At 49.3% G+C, this 17,626-nt stretch overlaps 2 protein-coding genes across 9 annotated transcripts in view; one reads left to right on the forward strand and one right to left on the reverse strand.

The window, feature by feature from the left end:
• The window catches only part of DCAKD (dephospho-CoA kinase domain containing), a 38,137-nt gene that overhangs the window by 19,753 nt on the left and 758 nt on the right, over positions 1–17,626 (reverse strand). Inside the window, exon 1 of one of the 6 annotated variants that reach the window (XM_054459090.2) lies at positions 8,985–9,154. The exons of 3 other annotated variants lie outside the window; for them this stretch is intronic. The gene's annotated coding sequence lies outside the window, so the exon portion shown is untranslated. Of the gene's footprint in view, positions 1–4,840; positions 5,052–8,792; positions 8,936–8,984; positions 9,155–17,626 lie in introns of those variants that run through there. 2 more of the 6 variants (XM_063656771.1, XM_054459095.2) reach the window with 2 other exon arrangements.
• Positions 9,098–17,626, forward strand: part of NMT1 (N-myristoyltransferase 1) — a 53,283-nt gene continuing 44,754 nt past the window's right edge. Inside the window, exons 1-3 of one of the 3 annotated variants that reach the window (XM_063656769.1) lie at positions 9,098–9,157; positions 9,604–9,799; positions 16,462–16,559. In XM_063656769.1, coding sequence (XP_063512839.1) covers positions 16,544–16,559 — 16 coding nt within the window. In that variant the 5' untranslated portion in view covers positions 9,098–9,157; positions 9,604–9,799; positions 16,462–16,543. The remainder of the gene's footprint in view (positions 9,158–9,603; positions 9,800–16,461; positions 16,560–17,626) is intronic. The other 2 variants (XM_063656770.1, XM_054459089.2) reach the window with 2 other exon arrangements.

Here is a 17,626-nt window from a genome sequence, read left to right on the forward strand (position 1 = left end):
AGCCCCGCCCCTGCGTGTGCCAGGCCAGGACCTGGCTCCCTCGGCTTGCAGCTCCTGTCCTCCTCCCCTTGCCGCCTCTCAGGATTTCACACTGGGGCCACCTGACCAGCCAGACAGAATTGCTTTCCTAAGTGGGTGTATCTGTTTTGCACCAATAATCAATACAATCATTCATGAAAACGAGTCATTCCCTGCCTTGGGACCCAATTATTTCTCGAGAAACCAGTGGTTGCAAAAATATATGTTTTCCAGTTAACTATTAAGTGCTATTTTTATATACGGCTTCCCCACTCCTAATCTTTCATTATTGGTGAGAGGTTGCTGTTTAAACCTTCAAGTCCAAGTTCTCTTCATGGGCTAGGCCCATTAAGCCGCCACCTCCTCCAGGCTGCCAGTTACCTGGAGAGAACCACAAGGAAAGGAGCTGGCTTCTGCCTCCCTCTGCCTCCTCCCTGCTCCCTTTGCCAACACCAAGGGCAGGGAGTGCTCTCTACTTGAGCACTCTCCAGGCACAAACCATCACTCCAGCTTTCATGAATGGGCAGCGAGGCTGTTTGGACTGGACTACTTTGTTGCCATTTATGCAAAAAAAGGATCACAGGGACTACACATTCTCAGAGGGTTCAGAGTCAAAGGGACCTTGGTTGGGATTAGCTCTGTCTCTTAACTAGCTGTATGGCTGTAGGCAATTTAATTCAGCATTCTGAGCTTCTCTTTCCTTGAGTATAAAATAGGATTTGCGCTTGAACCTGGGAGGCAGAGGTTGCAGTGAGCTGAGATGGCGCCACTGCCAGCCTGGGTGACAGAGTAAGACTCTGTCTCAAAAAAAAAAAAAAAAAAAAGATTTGTAATGACTACTCATGGGGTCGTGTCAGGATCAAATGAGGTGACATAGGTCACAGTCACCTCATCTTCCCCAACTCAGTGTGTCACATGTCACAGCCACTGCAGTCTACTCCATTTGTAGTGTGATGGGTTACTTACGGGTGTATGTATGTCCGCCACTTGAACCCTGCAGGCTGGGCGGTAAGCCAAGGCCATGGTGCCCAGCTGAGGAGCAGGTGTCCCTGAGAACCCAAACATCCTAGGGCATAGCTGGGCACATACCAAGGAAAATAGTCTCATCACACACACAGGAGGCAAAGAGCCAGAAAATTAGCTTAAACACAGCCTGGAGACGGGAGGCGGCACAGATGCCCAGAGCTGTCCTGCTGCCACCGAGGAGTGCCCTCATTTAAGTCCTAATACGCTCACCTACTCACCAAGCTGGACTTGTTCGAATCATTCTTTGGTCTCTCGGCTCCCTCCCAATTTGGGGGAATGTTTTTCTATACAATTCTGGGTTTTTCTCATAACTCCATTTCCCTAAACGTACCTCCCTCCTCCCTCCTTCCACTTGTATAGGCCAAAAGCCTCGGAGTCCTCCTGGCCTCTCTCACACCCTTCATCCAACCTGCAGTGCCTGGCCAGCGCTACCTCCCACCTGCATAGCCCACAAGGAGCCCCCGGTGCATGAGCGCCACCATGTCGCTGCTGAACCCCTATAGCAGCCTCTGAGCCATTTCCTGCTGCACCTTTGCTCCAAAGTTAGGAACAAACTTTGTTTGCTCCTAACAAAGCAGCTAGTGTGATCCTTTGAAATGCAAGTCAGATCATGTCAGGCCTCTGCTCATAGCCGTCTAACAGTTCCCATCTCAGTGGGTACAAGCCAAGTCCACGGAGAGTCCTACAGAAGCCTCATGAAAGATGCATCTATGTCCTCCCAGCATCTCCAACCACTCCCCCCTAGATTACTGCCCTCAGGCCTGTGTCCCAATGTCCCCACAGTCCCAGACAAGGCTCTTCCCCAGAGGGCTGCCCCATTCACTCCCTTCTCTGCCCAGTAGTCCCCCCATCAGAGACTGTCAGGTCCTGTCCCGCTGAACCCAACCCCCGTCTTGAACTGGCTGGAATCACCTTAAAAGCTGTGGCAAGCGGCCGGGTGTGGTGGCTGACACCTGTAATCCCAAAACTTTCGGAGGCTGAGGCAGGCGGGTCACCTGAGGTCAGGAGTTCGGGACCAGCCTGGCCAACATAGCAAAATCCTGTCTCTACTAAAAATACAAAAATTAGCCAGGTGTGGTGGCACGTGCCTGTAGTCCCAGCTACTCAGGAGGCTGAGGCAGGACAATCACTTGAACCTAGAAGGCAGAGGCTGCAGTAAGCCGAGATCACGCCACTGCACTCTAGCCTGGGAGACAGAGAGCGACTCCATCAATCAATCAATAAATAAATAAACAAATAAATAAATAAATAAAAGCTGTGACAGAAGAGTTCCCACAAGGGAATGCCCTAAACTGTCCCAAGACAAGGCCGGTTGGGATTCTAAAGAAAGAACCACTAAATGCCAGGGTGATCAGTCCAAAGCATTTATAAGCATTCATTAGGGGAGCTTCCTCACAGAGTGGGCTGCACCAATGCTCTCAATGGACAGCAAGAGAAATGAGGTGTTCTACCTAGGTATGTCAACAGCGAGGGGGTCAGGGCATGGAGTTTATATGAAGGTTTAAGCAATTTGGCTCAGGGTCGGGGCCAGTTTCTTTCAGTGTTTTGGGGAACAACCTAGATACCTTTATCTAGGTATCTAGATATCTATAGGCACCTTTATCTAGGTATCTAGGTGCCTGGGAATGTTCAAGGACCCAGTTTGGATTCAACCCTGCAGCTAGCTGGATCACAGCCTGGTCAGGACACGGACAGAAAGCAGGGGAACTGGGGACCCTACAGAGAAACTGTCCCCAAATATATAAAACAGCATCCCTGCTTTATCCTGTAGTCTCCTTACTGTCCCACTTTTCTTCACAGCGCTGACCAATGTGTCACCACCCAACACATTACCTGGCTTTGTGTTGATATCTTGCAATCTGCCTCTCTCTAAATCTGGGTACTGCTGTATCCAAGGTGCCAAAAACAGGGCCTGACAAGTAGGCCCTTAAAAGATACTTGTTGGCCAGGCGCAGTGGCTCACACCTGTAATCCCAGCACTTTGGGAGGCCAAGGCAGATGGATTGCTTGAGGTCAGGAGTTCAAGACCATCCTGGCCAATATGGTGAAACCCTGTCTCTGTTAAAAATACAAAAATTAGCCGGGCGTGGTGGCATGTGCCTGTAGTCCCAGCTACTTGGGAAGCTGAGGAAGGAAAATCACTTGAACCCGGGAGGGGGAGGTTGCAGTGAGCAGAGATTGCACCACTGCACTCCAGCCTGAGCAACAGAGCAAGACTCTGTCTCAAAAAAAAAAAAAAAAAAAAAAAAGATACTTGTTGAATTAATACATAAACCATGCAGCAAAATATTCAGCTCATGGGCAAGCTGGAACTCAACATTAACTTTTTCTGTTTTTGTTTTTGAGACGGAGCCTTGCTCTGTTGTCCAGGCTGGAATGCAATGGTGTGGTTTTGGCTCACTGCAACCTCTACCTCCTGGGTTAAAGCGATTCTCCTGCCTCAGCCTCCCGAGTAGCTGGATTACAGGTGCCTGCCCCCACGCCCGGCTAATTTTTTTTGTATTTTTAGTAGAGACAGGATTTCACCACGTTGGCCAGGCTGGTTTTGAACTCCTGACCTCAAGTAATCCGCTTACCTCGGCCTCCCAAAGTGCTAGGATTACAGGCGTGAGCCAGTGTGCCTGGCAACATCAACTATTTTAAAATGAGAATGACAAAACCTTTCCACATTACTTCCCACCTCCACATTCCTGGACTGACAATCTATTGGGCTAAAAGACGAGGAAAATGTGGGAGAGAGTGCCTAGGAAGGTGAGTTTCCCAGCAGGCAGGAACTAGAGTGTAAGAGCAGCACTTTCTCAAAGTGAGGAGATGGAAGTTAAAAGAAGTTCTGGCTTGGCACGGCAGCTCACGCCTGCCTGTAATCCCAGCCAGCACTTTGGGAGGCCAAGGAGGGCTGATCACGAGGTCAGGAGTTTGAGACCAGCCTGGCCAATATGGTGAAAGCCCATCTCTACTAAAAATACAAAAATTAGCCAGGCGTGGTTGTGCGTGCCTGTAGTCCCAGCTACTCGGGAGGCTGAGGAAGAAGAATCGCTTAAATCCGGGAGGTGGAGGTTGCAGTGAGCCGAGATCGTGCCATTGCATTCCAGCCTGGGCGACAGAGCGAGATTCCGTCTCAAAAAGAGAGAGAGAAAAAAAAAAAAAAGCAGCTCTGTTTGCCCACGGTAGTGCCAGGTGGCCTACACACAGGAGAATGACAACACCTAGGTGATGCGTGAAAATTTTCTGAGAGGCACAAAGGTAGAGTTTCAGGGTCATAAATTTCCAACTCAATTCCCACTGGCTCTCCTACCCAGCTCCTCCTTCACACTCACCCATCTCCCATGTTTCAGAGAAAGGCATAACCACCCACCCATGCTAAATCATACTGAGGTACGCGGTCCCACAGGGTGAAAATCCCCTCGGCACCAGAAAGGGCAATTCAAAAGGTCAGTATTCATGCTAAGAAAGTGACTGCCTACAGTGACTAAGGAACAAATCCTTGCATGAGTCAGGTGGTTTCTAAACCTTGGCCTTCAAGAAAGTTAAAGGAGGACCTAAAAGAACTGTGGACTGACAGATTATTAATAATCAAATGTGATTTTTCAGCCCATAATTCAGAAGGTGTTCAAAGAACTGAGTGATATTGCTGAAAAAAAAAAAAAAGCCTTCAACTCCTGTGTATTTAATTTACATGAGGAAACTTTTTCAATGGTTACAACCAAAGGAAAAAAAAAGCACTCTGCTCACTCTAGTAAATATACAAATAAACATGGATAGATACATGAGCTTTAAAAAGCTCTACCCAGCTTACTTTTTTTGAGGCAGAGTCTCACTCCGTTGTCTAGGCTGGAATGCAGTGGTGTGATCACAGCTCAGTGAAGTTTCAACCCTCCTGGGCTCAGGTGATCCTCCCACTTCAGCCTCCCAAGTAGCTGGGACTACAGGCATGCACCAACATGCCCGGCTAATTTTTAAAATTTTTTTGTAGAGATGAGTTTTGCTGTGTTGCCCTGGCTAGCCTCTTTTTTTTTTTTTGAGACGGAGTCTCACCCTGTCACCCAGGTTGGAATGCAGTGGCGCAATCTTGGCTCACTGCAACCTCCGGCTCCCGGGTTCAAATGATTCTCCTGCCTCAGCCTCCCCAGTAGCTGGGATTACAGGCACACGCCACCACACCCAGCTAATTTTTGTATCTTTAGTAGAGACGGGGTTTCGCCATGTTGGTCAGGCTGGTCTTGAACTCCTGACCTTGTGATGCGCCCACCTTGGCCTCCCAAAGTGCTGGGATTACAGGCGTGAGCCACTGCGCCTGGCCCCTGGCTAATCTCAAACACCTGAGCTCAAGTAAGCTGCCTGCTTTGGCCTCCCAAAATGTTGAGACTACAAACATAAGCTACCACGCCTGGCCCACTTAGCCCATTAAGAGAAATACTCAAATAAAACTTTGTTAATGTTGTTTTTATCAATTGTGTATTTTATAATTGTGACAACTCAATCCAAAAGAAACATTTAATACTCATAACACAATTTTTAAAAAGTTTTAATTTTGTATGTATTTTTGCTGCAGAGAAATATGATGATAAACCAAAGGCTTTCAGGCATAAAATGTATTATTACATGGTCAGGCACAGTTTCTCATGCATATAATCCCAGCACTTTGGGAAGCCAAGGCAGGAGGATCACTTGAGCCCAGGAGTTCAAGACCAGCCTGGGCAACATAGTGAGACTCTGTCTCTACACAAAAATGAAAAAAAAAAAAATTAGCTGGAATCCCAGCACTCTGGGAGGCTGATGCGGGCAGATCACTTGAGGCCAGGAGTTTGAGACCAGCCTGCCTGGCCAATATGGTGAAAGCCCATCTCTACTAAAAATACAAAAATAGCCGGGCATGGTGGTGCATGCCCATAGTCCCAGCTACTCAGGAGGCTGAGGCAGAAGAATCGCTTGAACCCGGGAGGCAGAGGTTGCAGTAAGCCGAGATCATGCCACTGCACTCCAGCCTGGGTGACAGAGCGAGACTCCATCTCAAAGAAAAACAAAACAAAAATTAGCCAGGCATGGTGGCATGCACCTGTAATCCCAGCTACTCAGGAGGCTGAGGCTTGAGAAGCATTTGAACCTAGGAGGTAGAGGCCACAGTGAGCCAAGACTGCGCCACTGCATTCCACCCTGGGTGACAGAGTGAGACAGACTCTGTCTCAAAAAGAAAGAAAGAACCATAAAAATAGCCAACCAGCAGTCCTCAGGGCTGTTCTGCCTATGGTGTAGCCATTCTTTATTCCATTATTTTCCTAATAATCTTGCTTTCATTTGAAAAAAAAAAAAAAATTGGCTGAGCATGGTGGCGAAAGCCTGCAGTCCCAGCTACTGGGGAAGCTAAGGTGGGAGTATTGCTTGAGCCCAAGAGGTCAAGGCTGCAGTGAGCTGTGATCCCGCCACTGCACCACACCCTGGGTGACAGAGACCCTGTCTCAAAAAAACAAAAACTATTACATTAGAAAAAACTTCTGTGAGGAAACAAAGTGGAAATATGAGTTCAAGAAGGAAAAAGGGCCAAGCATGGTGGCTCACACCTCTAATCCCAGCACTTTTGGAGGCTGAGATGCGAGGATCACTTGAGACCAGGAGTCAGCCGGGGCAACATAGCAAGACCTCGTCTCTACTAAAAATAAAAAGAAAAATCAGCCATATGTGGTGACAGACACCTGTACTCTTAGCTACTTTGGCGGCTGAGGTGGGAGGATTGAGCTCAGCAGGTCAAGGGTGCAGTAACCAGTGACTGCCACTGCACTCCAGCTTGAGCAACAGAGCAAGATCCCATCTCAGAAAAAAAAAAAAAGGAAAAAAAGAACGATTTGAAATTTCGATGGTTAAATAAAAAGTGGTTCTTTTTTTTTTTTTTTCCAAAAGATGAGATAAATCAAATCAAATGGTACATATTTAGGCTTCACTGCAGGTTTAAATGAGGATTTTAACAGCTTTATTTTAAAATATCAACATTCACAATTAACCAGAACTTTTATCCTCTGTAATCTTCAAAATAAAAATGTGACAGTTTCAATCTAAAGCTGTCAATCTAAAACTGTGCCAGCAGGTAATTTTCTTTTTCTTTTCCTTTTTTTTTTTTTTTGAAACAGAGTCTTGCTCTTGTCACCCAGGCTGGAGTGCAGTGGCATGATCTCAGCTCACTGCAACCTCTGCTTCCTGAGTTCAAGTGATTCTCCTCCCTCGACCTCCTGAGTAGCTGGGATTGCAGGCACCCGCCACCACACCCATCTAATTTTTTTGTATTTTAGTAGAGATGGAGTTTCACCATGTTGGCCAGGCTGGTCTCAAATTCCTGACCTCAGGTGATCTGCCTGCCTCAGCCTCCCAAAGTACTGGGATTACCAGGCGTGAGCCACCGCGCTCGGCCTCCCAGCAGGTAATTTTTTCTTTCTTTCTTTTTTTTTTTTTTGAGACGGAGTCTCACTCTGTTGCCCAGGCTGGAGTGCAGTGGCATGATCTCGGCTCACTGCAACCTCCGCCTCCCGGGTTCAAGCGATTTTTCTGCCTCAGCCTCCCAAGTAGCTGGGACTACAGACATGCACCACCAGGTCCGGCTAATTTTTTTGCATTTTTAGTTGACACAGGGTTTCACCATGTTGACCAGGCTGGTCTCAAACTCCTAACCTCGGGTGATCCACCCTCCTCAGCCTCCCAAAGCGCTGGGATTACAGGCGTGAGCCACCGTGCCGGCCCAGCGCGTAATTTTCAAAACAGAGCTAACCTCGTGGCTTGCCTGCCTTCAGCTATCAGCCCTCTTATTCTCTCCTTAAGGTACAGGCACCAAGAGAGGCTCGGAGACCCTTTAAAGGTTATTTACCAGGGGGACAGATTCAGACCTTGGTGAAGACAGACAGAAGAGGATTTGGTGGGAATTTAGGGCCCTGCTGAGACAAAAACCACCCGAACCCGTCTGTTCACTTTCTATCTATCTACCAGATCTCTAGCATTTCACCCCTTTCCCCAGGCCTATGCCAGCACTGTGCCACACCAACTCAATCTTGATTTATTCAGGTAAAATGAGCACTCTCCCTCCTGCAAAAACAAACACGTTTAAGACATAAAACATATTCAAAGGCTTCCATTTCCTCACCGTTAGAATTGAGACTTAATGTCAAAGTTCACTCGGGTAGTTTGAATCATTTTCCCATAACTAAGGGAGAGAGTGAAAAATCTTTGAAAACTCTGTAAGCAAACACCTGAGATGACAACGCCTCCTTTGCGGAGCTGGGGAAGGAAGAGACGGGTGGCTGGATGGCCTCCCTCACTAGTTGGTGGGCGGGAGATCCACGCCGCCCCAGTCCCAGGGGCCTTCACTAAAACCTTAACTGTCTGGCCTCCCGGGGGAGAGGGAAGCGGAGGAGAGAGGTCTGAAAATCGGAGATGATCACTCAGCTCAACATTAAAGCACTTTATACCCACCCTATGGGACAGATACTGTAGCTTTATTCCCATTTTTCAGATGAGCAAACTTGGGGTCGGAAAGATACCCCAAGGTCACACAACTGAAGTGGCAGAAGCTAGATTCAAGAATCAATCGGCCCGCAAAGTTCTAAAGGGCAGTGGCTTTGGTCTGATCCTGAGTTTGAATCCACAATCTCCAGCCCTTTCTAGCTGTAAACCTTCCTGCGCGTCCTCAGCCGTAAAACAGAGGAAATAACACCTTGCTTGGCAGGGTTGCTGTCAAGACAATAGGCCGTGGATATAAAAGCGCTTGCCTTAGTGCTGGCCGCATACGATGCGCTCAATACATCGTAACTCAGGCTTTCAAAAGAGGCCCATACGCCCCAGTAGGCCGCGAAACTGGGGCGCCCGGGGCGGTGGCAGCCCCGCGTAGCAGCCGCGGCCAGGGCCCGCCCCCTCCCCGGGGCCCGGCCGGCTCCCACCGGCCCGCGCGGCGCGCTACGTACCCAGCGCCTCCGACCCGGCCCAGGCCTCCGCCTCTAGCCCAATCTCCGCAGCGCTTACAAGCCGGCTCAGCGGGCGAGGCGGGACTTCGGGAGCGCGCGCCCGCGGACCGGATGTCCGGCCAGCAGGCGGGGCCGGGAAAGGTTGGGCGGGCGGGCCGGCGGGGCCGTGAGAGGTAGGTTGGGCGGGCGGGGCCGGGAGAGGTTGGGCTGGCGGGGCCGGGAGAGGTTGGGCTGGCGGGAGGGCGGGGCCGGGAGAGGTTGGGCGGGCGCGGGAGAGGCGGGCGCGGGAGAGGCGGGCGGGGAGAGCTCGGCCCCGGAGTACGGCACAGAGGTCCCCCAACCCCCGACCCGGAGCCATAACTTTTCCTTTCCCCGGAGCCAGGAAGGAGAGGGAGAGAGAGGAGAGGGGCAAAACTGCAGAGTCTTAACTTCAGATATAAAGCTCGGCCACTCACTACTTGTGCAGCCTTGGCAGTGGTGATCATGAGCACTTTGTGGGATTATCTCAGCCCGCACAGTCCTCAGGGTGGATGCTATCATCATCCCCATTTTACACAACAGGAAACTATGTTTAGCGGTTAATCTATTTGCCCTCTCATACAAAGTCATGTGATTGCAGAGCCCGCATCCTGTCCATACAAGCCTAGCAAGCCACTCAGCCTCTCATCCTGTCTCCTCTCAAAGTGGGGATAATCGCAGCCGTGCAGCGTTGTTGAACGAATACATAAAAGCCGGGCACGGTGGCTCACACCTGTAATCTCAGCACTTCGGGAGGATCACTTGAGCCCAGGAGTTTGAGACCAGCCTAAACAAGAGTGAGACTAACCCCCGATCTCTACCAAAAAAAAAAAAAAAAAAAAAAAAAAACTGGCCAGGCATGGTGACAGTGTGGTCTCAGCTACTCAGGAGGCTGAGGCAGGAGGATGGCTTGAGCCCAGGAGGTCAAGGCTGCAGTGAGCCATGATGGTGCCACTGCACTCCAGCCTGGGCAACAAAACGAGGCCTTGCCTCAAAAAAAATAAAGCATCTAGGCCGGGCGCTGTGGCTCACGCCTGTAATCCCAGCACTTTGGGAGGCCAAGGCAGGTGGATCACCTGAGGTCAGGAGTTTGAGACCAGCCTGGCCAACATGGCAAAATCCCGTCTCTACTAAAAATACAAAATTAGCCGGGCGTGGTGGTGAATGCCTGTAATCCCAGCTACACGGAAGGCTGAGGCAGGAGAATTGCTTGAACCCGGGAGGTGGAGGTTGCAGTGAGCCCAAGATCCGGTCACTGCACTCCAGCCCGGGAGACTAGAGCAAGACTCCGTCTCCAGTTAAAAAAAAAAAAAAAATCTAGTTATCTAGTTATGCCTCACATATAGCAGGAAGTTGTTTTTGGTTTTTTTTTGGTTTGGTTTGTTTGTTTGTTTTTTCAGACAGAGTTTTGCTCTATTGCCCAGGCTGGGGTGCAGTGGTGGGATCTTGGCTCACTGCAGCTTCTGCCTCCCAGGTTCAAGCGATTCTCCTGCCACAGCTTCCCAAGTAGCTGGGACTAGAGGTGTGTGCCACCACATCCGGCTAATTTTTTTTGCTTTTGAGATGGAGTTTTGCTCTTGTTGCCCAGGCTGGAGTGCAGTGGCACGATCTCGGCTCACCGCAACCTCTACCTCCCGGGTTCAAGCGATTCTCCTGCCTCAGCCTCCCAAGTAGCTAGGATTACAGACATGTACCACCACACTCGGCTAATTTTGTATTTTTAGTAGAGATGGGGTTTCACCACGTTGGCTGGACTGGTCTGGAACTCCTGACCTAGGTGATCCACCCACCTCAGCCTCCCAAAGTGCTAGGATTATAGGCGTCAGCCACCATGCCCAGCACATCTGGCTAATTTTTGTATTTTTAGTAGAGATGGGGTTTCACATGTTAGCCAGGCTGGTCTCGAACTCCTGACCTCAGGTGATCCGCCCACCTCGGCCTCCCAAAGTGCTGGGATTATAGACATGAGCCACTGTGCCTCACCAGCAGGAAGTTTTTAATTAACACCTACCCTGTCTCCCTCCCCTCTCCTTAAACTGTATTTCTGTTCTCTACTTCCTTTAAGGTAGGAATCTTGTCTATCTACTACTACAATACCCAGTGCTCTGCACAGTAGAGATTCAGTATATTGAGGAATTAAGTAATTTAACATCTTTCTCAGATCACCTGAGTCCCTGAAAGCTTTCTTCCTGACTTCAACAGTCAAGGAGACCTACTGCCATCACCCAATAAATAGGATTCCATCTTGTGTCCAAAAGGGCCATTTGGTCCAAACACCCTGCCAGTATTTGAATCTCTTCCACATTATCTCTGCCATCTATACATGTACATGGCCCATGTTGGGGAACTCACTGCCACTCAAGACAGTTTTTTTTTTTTTTTTTTTTTTTTTTTTTTGAGGCAGAGTCTGGCTCTGTTGCCCAGGCTGGAGTGCAATGGCGTGATCTCAGCTCACTGCAACCTCCGCCTCCTGGGTTCAAGTGATTCTCCTGCCTCAGCTTCCCTAGTAGCTGGGATGACAGGTGCCTGCCACCATGCCCGGCTAATTTTTATATTTTTAGTAGAGATGGGGTTTCACCATGCTGGCCACGCTGGTCTCGAACTCCTGACCTCAGGCGATCTGCCTGCCTCAGCCTCCCAAAGTGCTGGGATTACAGGTGTGAGCCACCACACCTGGCCGACAGTTGTTATTTTTTTAAGTCCAGTCTTGGCAGTTAGAAAGTTCTTTCTTAGGCAGTATCTCTCCTAGTTTTAAACCGTGGGGCCATACAGAACAAATCTAATTCTATTTTATAGAGCCAGATTTAATGGCTCAATTCCCTTCCTTGATCAAACAATGTATAGCTAACCTAATCCTGTGGTTCTCACCCTTTTCCCTACTCCTGACACATCAAAGGGATACCCAGACTCCCACCAGTAATCATGGCTGGCCAAGACAGGGATAGGAACAGGCCTGGCCTGTCCCCCCAAATTATCTGGATCTTCCTGGGACACAGTGTTAGGAACCCCTCCAGATGACTCTACTTTTCTCAGATACTGCCTTACAGTATTATACTGCCTTACAGTTATATACTGCCTTACAGTATTATAACTATTCATGTACAAGTGAGAGCCTTGTCTTCCAAGGAGGTATCCTTGTGGTCCAATCTGCCAAAAGCAGCTGCACCTCTGCCCCAGGAAGATCCCATAGGAAAGGATGAAGGGCTGCTACAGGGCCTTCAACCCAGGCACTTCCTCCATAATGAAACTTGGGCTTTGGAGTTTCCATGTGATGCCATCAAGGGCTTTTTCAGCTCAAATATATCTTTCATGATTCAGGATGGCAATAAGAAACTTTGAGCTGGCTGTAGCTACTTACACAATCTCATTTCATCCTGACAGTGGCCTGCATCTCAGTCACCTCTGTGTCCTTAGCATTTAGCAGGATGCCTGGAATACAGTTCTGCTTCTCATTTTGTTTGATGAACAACCCTGAGTCCATTAGAGATGACTCCTTTGGCTCCTGGTTTTAAATTTATTTTCTGTACGTTTATTTATTTATTTATTTATTTTTGAGACAGGGTCTCACTCTGTTACCCAGGTTAGTGCAGTGGCATGATCTTGGCTCACTGCGACCTCTGCCTCCCAGGCTCAAGTGATCCTCCCATCTCAGCCTCCGACTGAGTAGCTGGAACCACAGGCACACACTCCTCACTTTCTAAGCTCCAGTCCTAAGTCATATCATTCTCATTGCCATACCTCAAAAGCACCCAAGTCTCAGGCACCTGGACTTTCTACCTAGAACATCCACCCCAGTTTGTTTACTGTCCTGATGAACATTCAGCTAAGCCATCATGTCCCCCCAGGATCTCCTGCCCCAGGCTAAGGCTCCTGCCTCTGGACAGCCTGTGCTCCCCACTTTCTTAGGCACTGTGCTAGAACTGTTCTACCCCTGACTCTCCAGTTCCTGCCATAGAGGCTGACAAGTCATCAGTGTTCCCGAGGTTGGAATAAATGAATCACAACCTATCTCATGGCTTCCTAGGTCCACCAGAAGAAAGGTTATCTCTGGCCGGGCACAGTGGCTCACATCTGTACTCCCAGCACTTTGGGAGGCCAAGGCGGGGGATCACCTGAGGTCAGGAGTTTGAGACTAGCCTGGCCAACATGGTGAAACCCCTTCTCTACTAAAAATACAAAAAATTAGCCAGACATGGTGGCTCGCACCTGTAATCCCATCTACTCTACTCAGGAGGCTGAGGCAGGAGAATCGCTTGAACTCAGGAGGCAGAGGTTGCAGTGAGGAGAGATCGCACCATTGCACTCCAGCCTAGGCAACAAGAGCAAAGCTCCGTCTCAAAAAAAAAAAAAAAAGAAGGTTATCTCTGACATGCTGGAAGTACAGCAAGGGCCTTGATCTGTGATGGATATCATGAAGAAAGCTTTTCTTTGGTTATCATAGTAGTAATGCTGACTTCCTGGGAAGGGAAATAATAATTAAGTGGGTATTAATTCTGTCCTAGACACTTTTAGGGCTCTCTATGTAAGTCTTATTTTACAGATAATGACATCAAAGCTCAGAGGTTAAGTGACTTGCCTAAGGTCATTCATTAAGTCAGAGGCAGAGCCAGGATTTAGAACCCAGGGAGTCACACTCTGCCTGCACTCTTTTTTATACATTTTTTTTTCCCAAGACAGAGTCTTGCTCTGTCGCCCAGGTTGGAGTGCAATGGTGCGATCTCGGCTCACTGCAACCTCCACCTCCTGGGTTCAAGCAATTCTCCCTGCCTCAGCCTCCCAAGTAGCTGGGATTATAGATGTCCACAACTGTGCCCAGCTAAATTTGTATTTTTAGTAGAGACGGGGTTTCATCATGTTGGCCAGGCTGGTCTTAAACTCCTGACCTCAGGTGATCCGCCTGCCTTGGCCTCCCCAAGTGCTGGGATTATAGGCATGAGCCACCGTGCCTGGCCTTTTTCCCTTTTTTGAGACAGAGCCTCGCTCTGTCGCCCAGGCTGGAGTGCGGTGGCGCGATCTCCGCTCACTGCAAGCTCCGCCTCCCTGGTTTACACCATTCTCCTGCCTCAGCCTACCAAGTAGCTGGGACTACAGACGCCTGCCACCATGCCTGGCTAATTTTTTGTATTTTCAGTAGAGACAGGGTTTCACCATGTTAGCCAGGATGGTCTAGATCCCCTGACCTCATGATCTGCCCGCCTCGGCCTCCCAAAGTGCTGGGATTACAGGCGTGAGCCACCGCGCCTGGCCCTTTTTTCCTTTTTATATAGAGACGGGGCCTTGCCATGTTGTCCGGGCTGGAGTGCAGTGGCATGATCCTGGGTTCCAGCGATCCTCCCACCTCAGCCTTCCAAGTAGCTAGAACCACAGGTGCGTGCCACAATGCCACACTAATTTTTGTATTTTTTTTAGAGACAGGGTCTCTCTATGTTGCCCAGGCAGGTCTCACACTCCTGGGCTCAAGTGATCCACCCATCTCAGCCTCCCAAAGTGTTGGGATTATAGGCATGAGCCACCTCACCCAGCTATATTTCTGCATAACTCCATAAGGCAGAACCGGTCCAGCTTTTCACAAACTAAAATTGTTTCAAAATGGAAAGCTCTCGGCCGGGCGCAGTGGCTCATGCCTGTAATCCCAGCACTTTGGGAGGCCGAGGCAGGCGGATTGCCTGAGCTCAGGAGTTGGAGACCAGCCTGGGTAACATGGTGAAACGCCGTCTCTACTAAAATACAAAAAAATTAGCTGGGCGTGGCAATGTGTGCCTGTAATGCCAGCTACTCAGGAGGTTGAGGCAGGAGAACTGCTTGAATCCAGGAGGTGGAGGTTGCAGTGAGCCGAGATAGTGCCACTGCACTCCAGCCTGGGCAACAGAGTGCGATTCCATCTCAAAAAAAAAAAAAGTAATTCAGGCCTTTGGGAGGGCGAGGTGGGCAGATCACCTGAGGTCAGGAGTTCGAGACCAGCCTGGCCAACATGGTGAAACCCTGTCTCTACTAAAAGTACAAAAATTAGCTGGGCGTGGTGGCAGGCACCTGTAATCCCAGCTACTTGGGAGGCTGAGGCAGGAGAATCACTTAAACCTGGAAGGCAGAGGTTGCAGTGAGTCGAGATTGTGCCACTGCACTCCAACCTGGGTGACAGTGAGATTCTGTCTCAAAAAAAAAAAAAAAAAAGGCTGGGCGTGGTGGCTCACACCTGTAATTCCAGCACTTTGGGAGGCCGAGGCGGGTGGATTACCTGAGGTCAGGAGTTTAAGACCAGCCTGGCCAACATGGTGACACCCCATCTCTACTACAAGTACAAAAATTAGCCAGGCATGGGGGTGCGCACCTGTAGTCCCAGCTACTGGGGAGGCTGAGGCGGGAGGATCACTTGAATCCAGGAGGCAGAGGTTGCAGCAAGCCGAGATTGCGCCACTGCACTCCAGCGTGGGCGACAGAGCGAGACTCAGTCTCAAAAATAATAATAAATAAAAATAACATACACAATATCTTTTTATCTTTTATTATTGTAATCCCAAAGTGCTGGGATTACAGGCATGAGCCACCACGCCCAGCCTACTTTTTATTTTTTTTGAGACAGAGTCCCACTTTGTCACCCAGGCTGGAGTGCAGTGGCAGAATCTTGGCTTACTGCAACCTCCTCCTCCCAGGTTCAAAAGATTCTCGCGTCTCAGCCTCCCAAGTAGCTGGGATTACAGGCGCCCACCACTAAGCCCAGCTAATTTTTTTGTATTTTCAGTAGAGATGGGGTTTCGCCACGTTGGCCAGGCTGGTCTCGAACTCCTGACCTCAGGTGATCCACCCACCTCGGCCTCCCAGAGTGCTGGGATTACTGGCGTGAGCCCCGGCGCCTGGCCTGGCTTTATTATTATTACTCTTACCTCTGACCCCCACTTCCCTGCAGCTGCAAATAGGGCAATCGCGTTGAACAGCAGTCTTGGACCCCAGAGAGTTGAGTGTGGTGACAGCTCTCAGACTGAGTGGGCATCTTTGACTGCCTTCCAAAGTCAAATATAAATGACTGAGGATTATCTGCTGCTTTGGATCATAATTACTTATGCTTATGCCACTGATAAAAAAAACAGAGTTGAGTCAGCCGGACGCGGTGGCTCACGCCTGTAATCCCAGCACTTTGGGAGGCCGAGGCGGGCAGATCACAAGGTCAGGAGATCGAGACCATCCTGGCTAACATGGTGAAACCCCGTCTCTACTAAAAATACAAAAAATTAGCCGGGCGAGGTGGCGGGCACCTGTAGTCCCAGCTACTTGGGAGGCTGAGGTAGGAGAATGGCGTGAACCCGGGAGGCAGAGCTTGCAGTGAGCCAAGATCGCGCCACTGCACTCCAGCCTGGGCGACAGAGCAAGAGAGCGAGCCTCCGTCTCAGAAAAAAAAAAGAAAGAAACAGAGTTGACTATATTTAGTTCTGTGTTTTATTTGTGTTTTCTTTCCCTAAGTCAGATGGGAACCGTTTCTTCCCGCCCTGCCATTCTTCCCATGTTGAGATCTTTCCCAAAGGCAAAGATCATTTCCGTTTTTGGTCATGGAGCGCTCTGATGGTAAGAATTAGTCCTCTCATCACCCACCACACTCAACCCCAATAGGAAATTTCCAAGAATGGAAACCATGTCTTTGGGCGCTTAGGTGAGATTACTCAATCACAAGAGTGAGACTCAGGGACTGAAACATTCAATCAAGGTTAAAAACAGATTAAAATGTGGCAGTTACGTTTTTTCCCCGATACAGAATACGCACTGGAGTCACAGTTACCTTTTAGTAACTGATTTCCTTGATTGACTAGTGTATCAGAAAATGGGACTTTTATGGTGGCAAAGAATTCAGCGGGCCCAGGGGCACACAGATCTGGATTTGTATACCGATTTGCCACTTAACCAGCTATGTGATTGTGCAATTTACCAACCTCTCAGGGCCACATTTTTTCATCTGTCAAAAAGGTCAATATGGCCAGGTATGGTGGCTCATACCTCTAATCCCAGCACTTTGGGAGGACAAAGTGGGCAGATCACGAGGTCAGGAGTTTGAGACCAACCTGACCAACATGGTGAAACCCCATCTCTACTAAAAATACAAAAATTAGCCAGGTGTGGTAGCGTGCGCCTTTAATCCCAGCTACTCAGGAGGCTGAGGCAAGAGAATCGCTTGAACCCGGGAGGCGGAGGTTGCAGTGAGCCGAGATCGCACCACTGCACTCCAGCCTGGGAGTCAGAGAGAGACTCCGTCTCAAAACAAAACAAAACAAAACAAAAAGTTGAATAATAATAATAGGACCTATATGGTAGACTTGTTGAGAGGATTAAATGAGATACTGTACGAAAGGCCTTACTACAGAGTCTGGCACTTATTAAAGAAAGAGTCGATGTGGGCTAGGTGTCATGGCTCACGTCTGTAATCCCAACACTTTGCGGGGTTGGGGTAGGAAGATCCTTAGAGGCCAGGAGTTCGAGACCAGCCTGGGCAACAAGGCGAGACCCTCATCTCTACAAAAAATATAAAAATTAGCCGGGTATGGTGGCTCACGCCTGTAGTCCTAGGTACTTGGGAGGCTGAGGTGGGAGGATAGCTTGATTGCAGTGAGCCGTGAGCTTGAGCCATTGCGCTCCAGCCT

The sequence above is a fragment of the Pongo pygmaeus genome, chromosome 19 (genome assembly GCF_028885625.2).
Source record: "Pongo pygmaeus isolate AG05252 chromosome 19, NHGRI_mPonPyg2-v2.0_pri, whole genome shotgun sequence".
Lineage (NCBI taxonomy): Eukaryota > Metazoa > Chordata > Mammalia > Primates > Hominidae > Pongo > Pongo pygmaeus.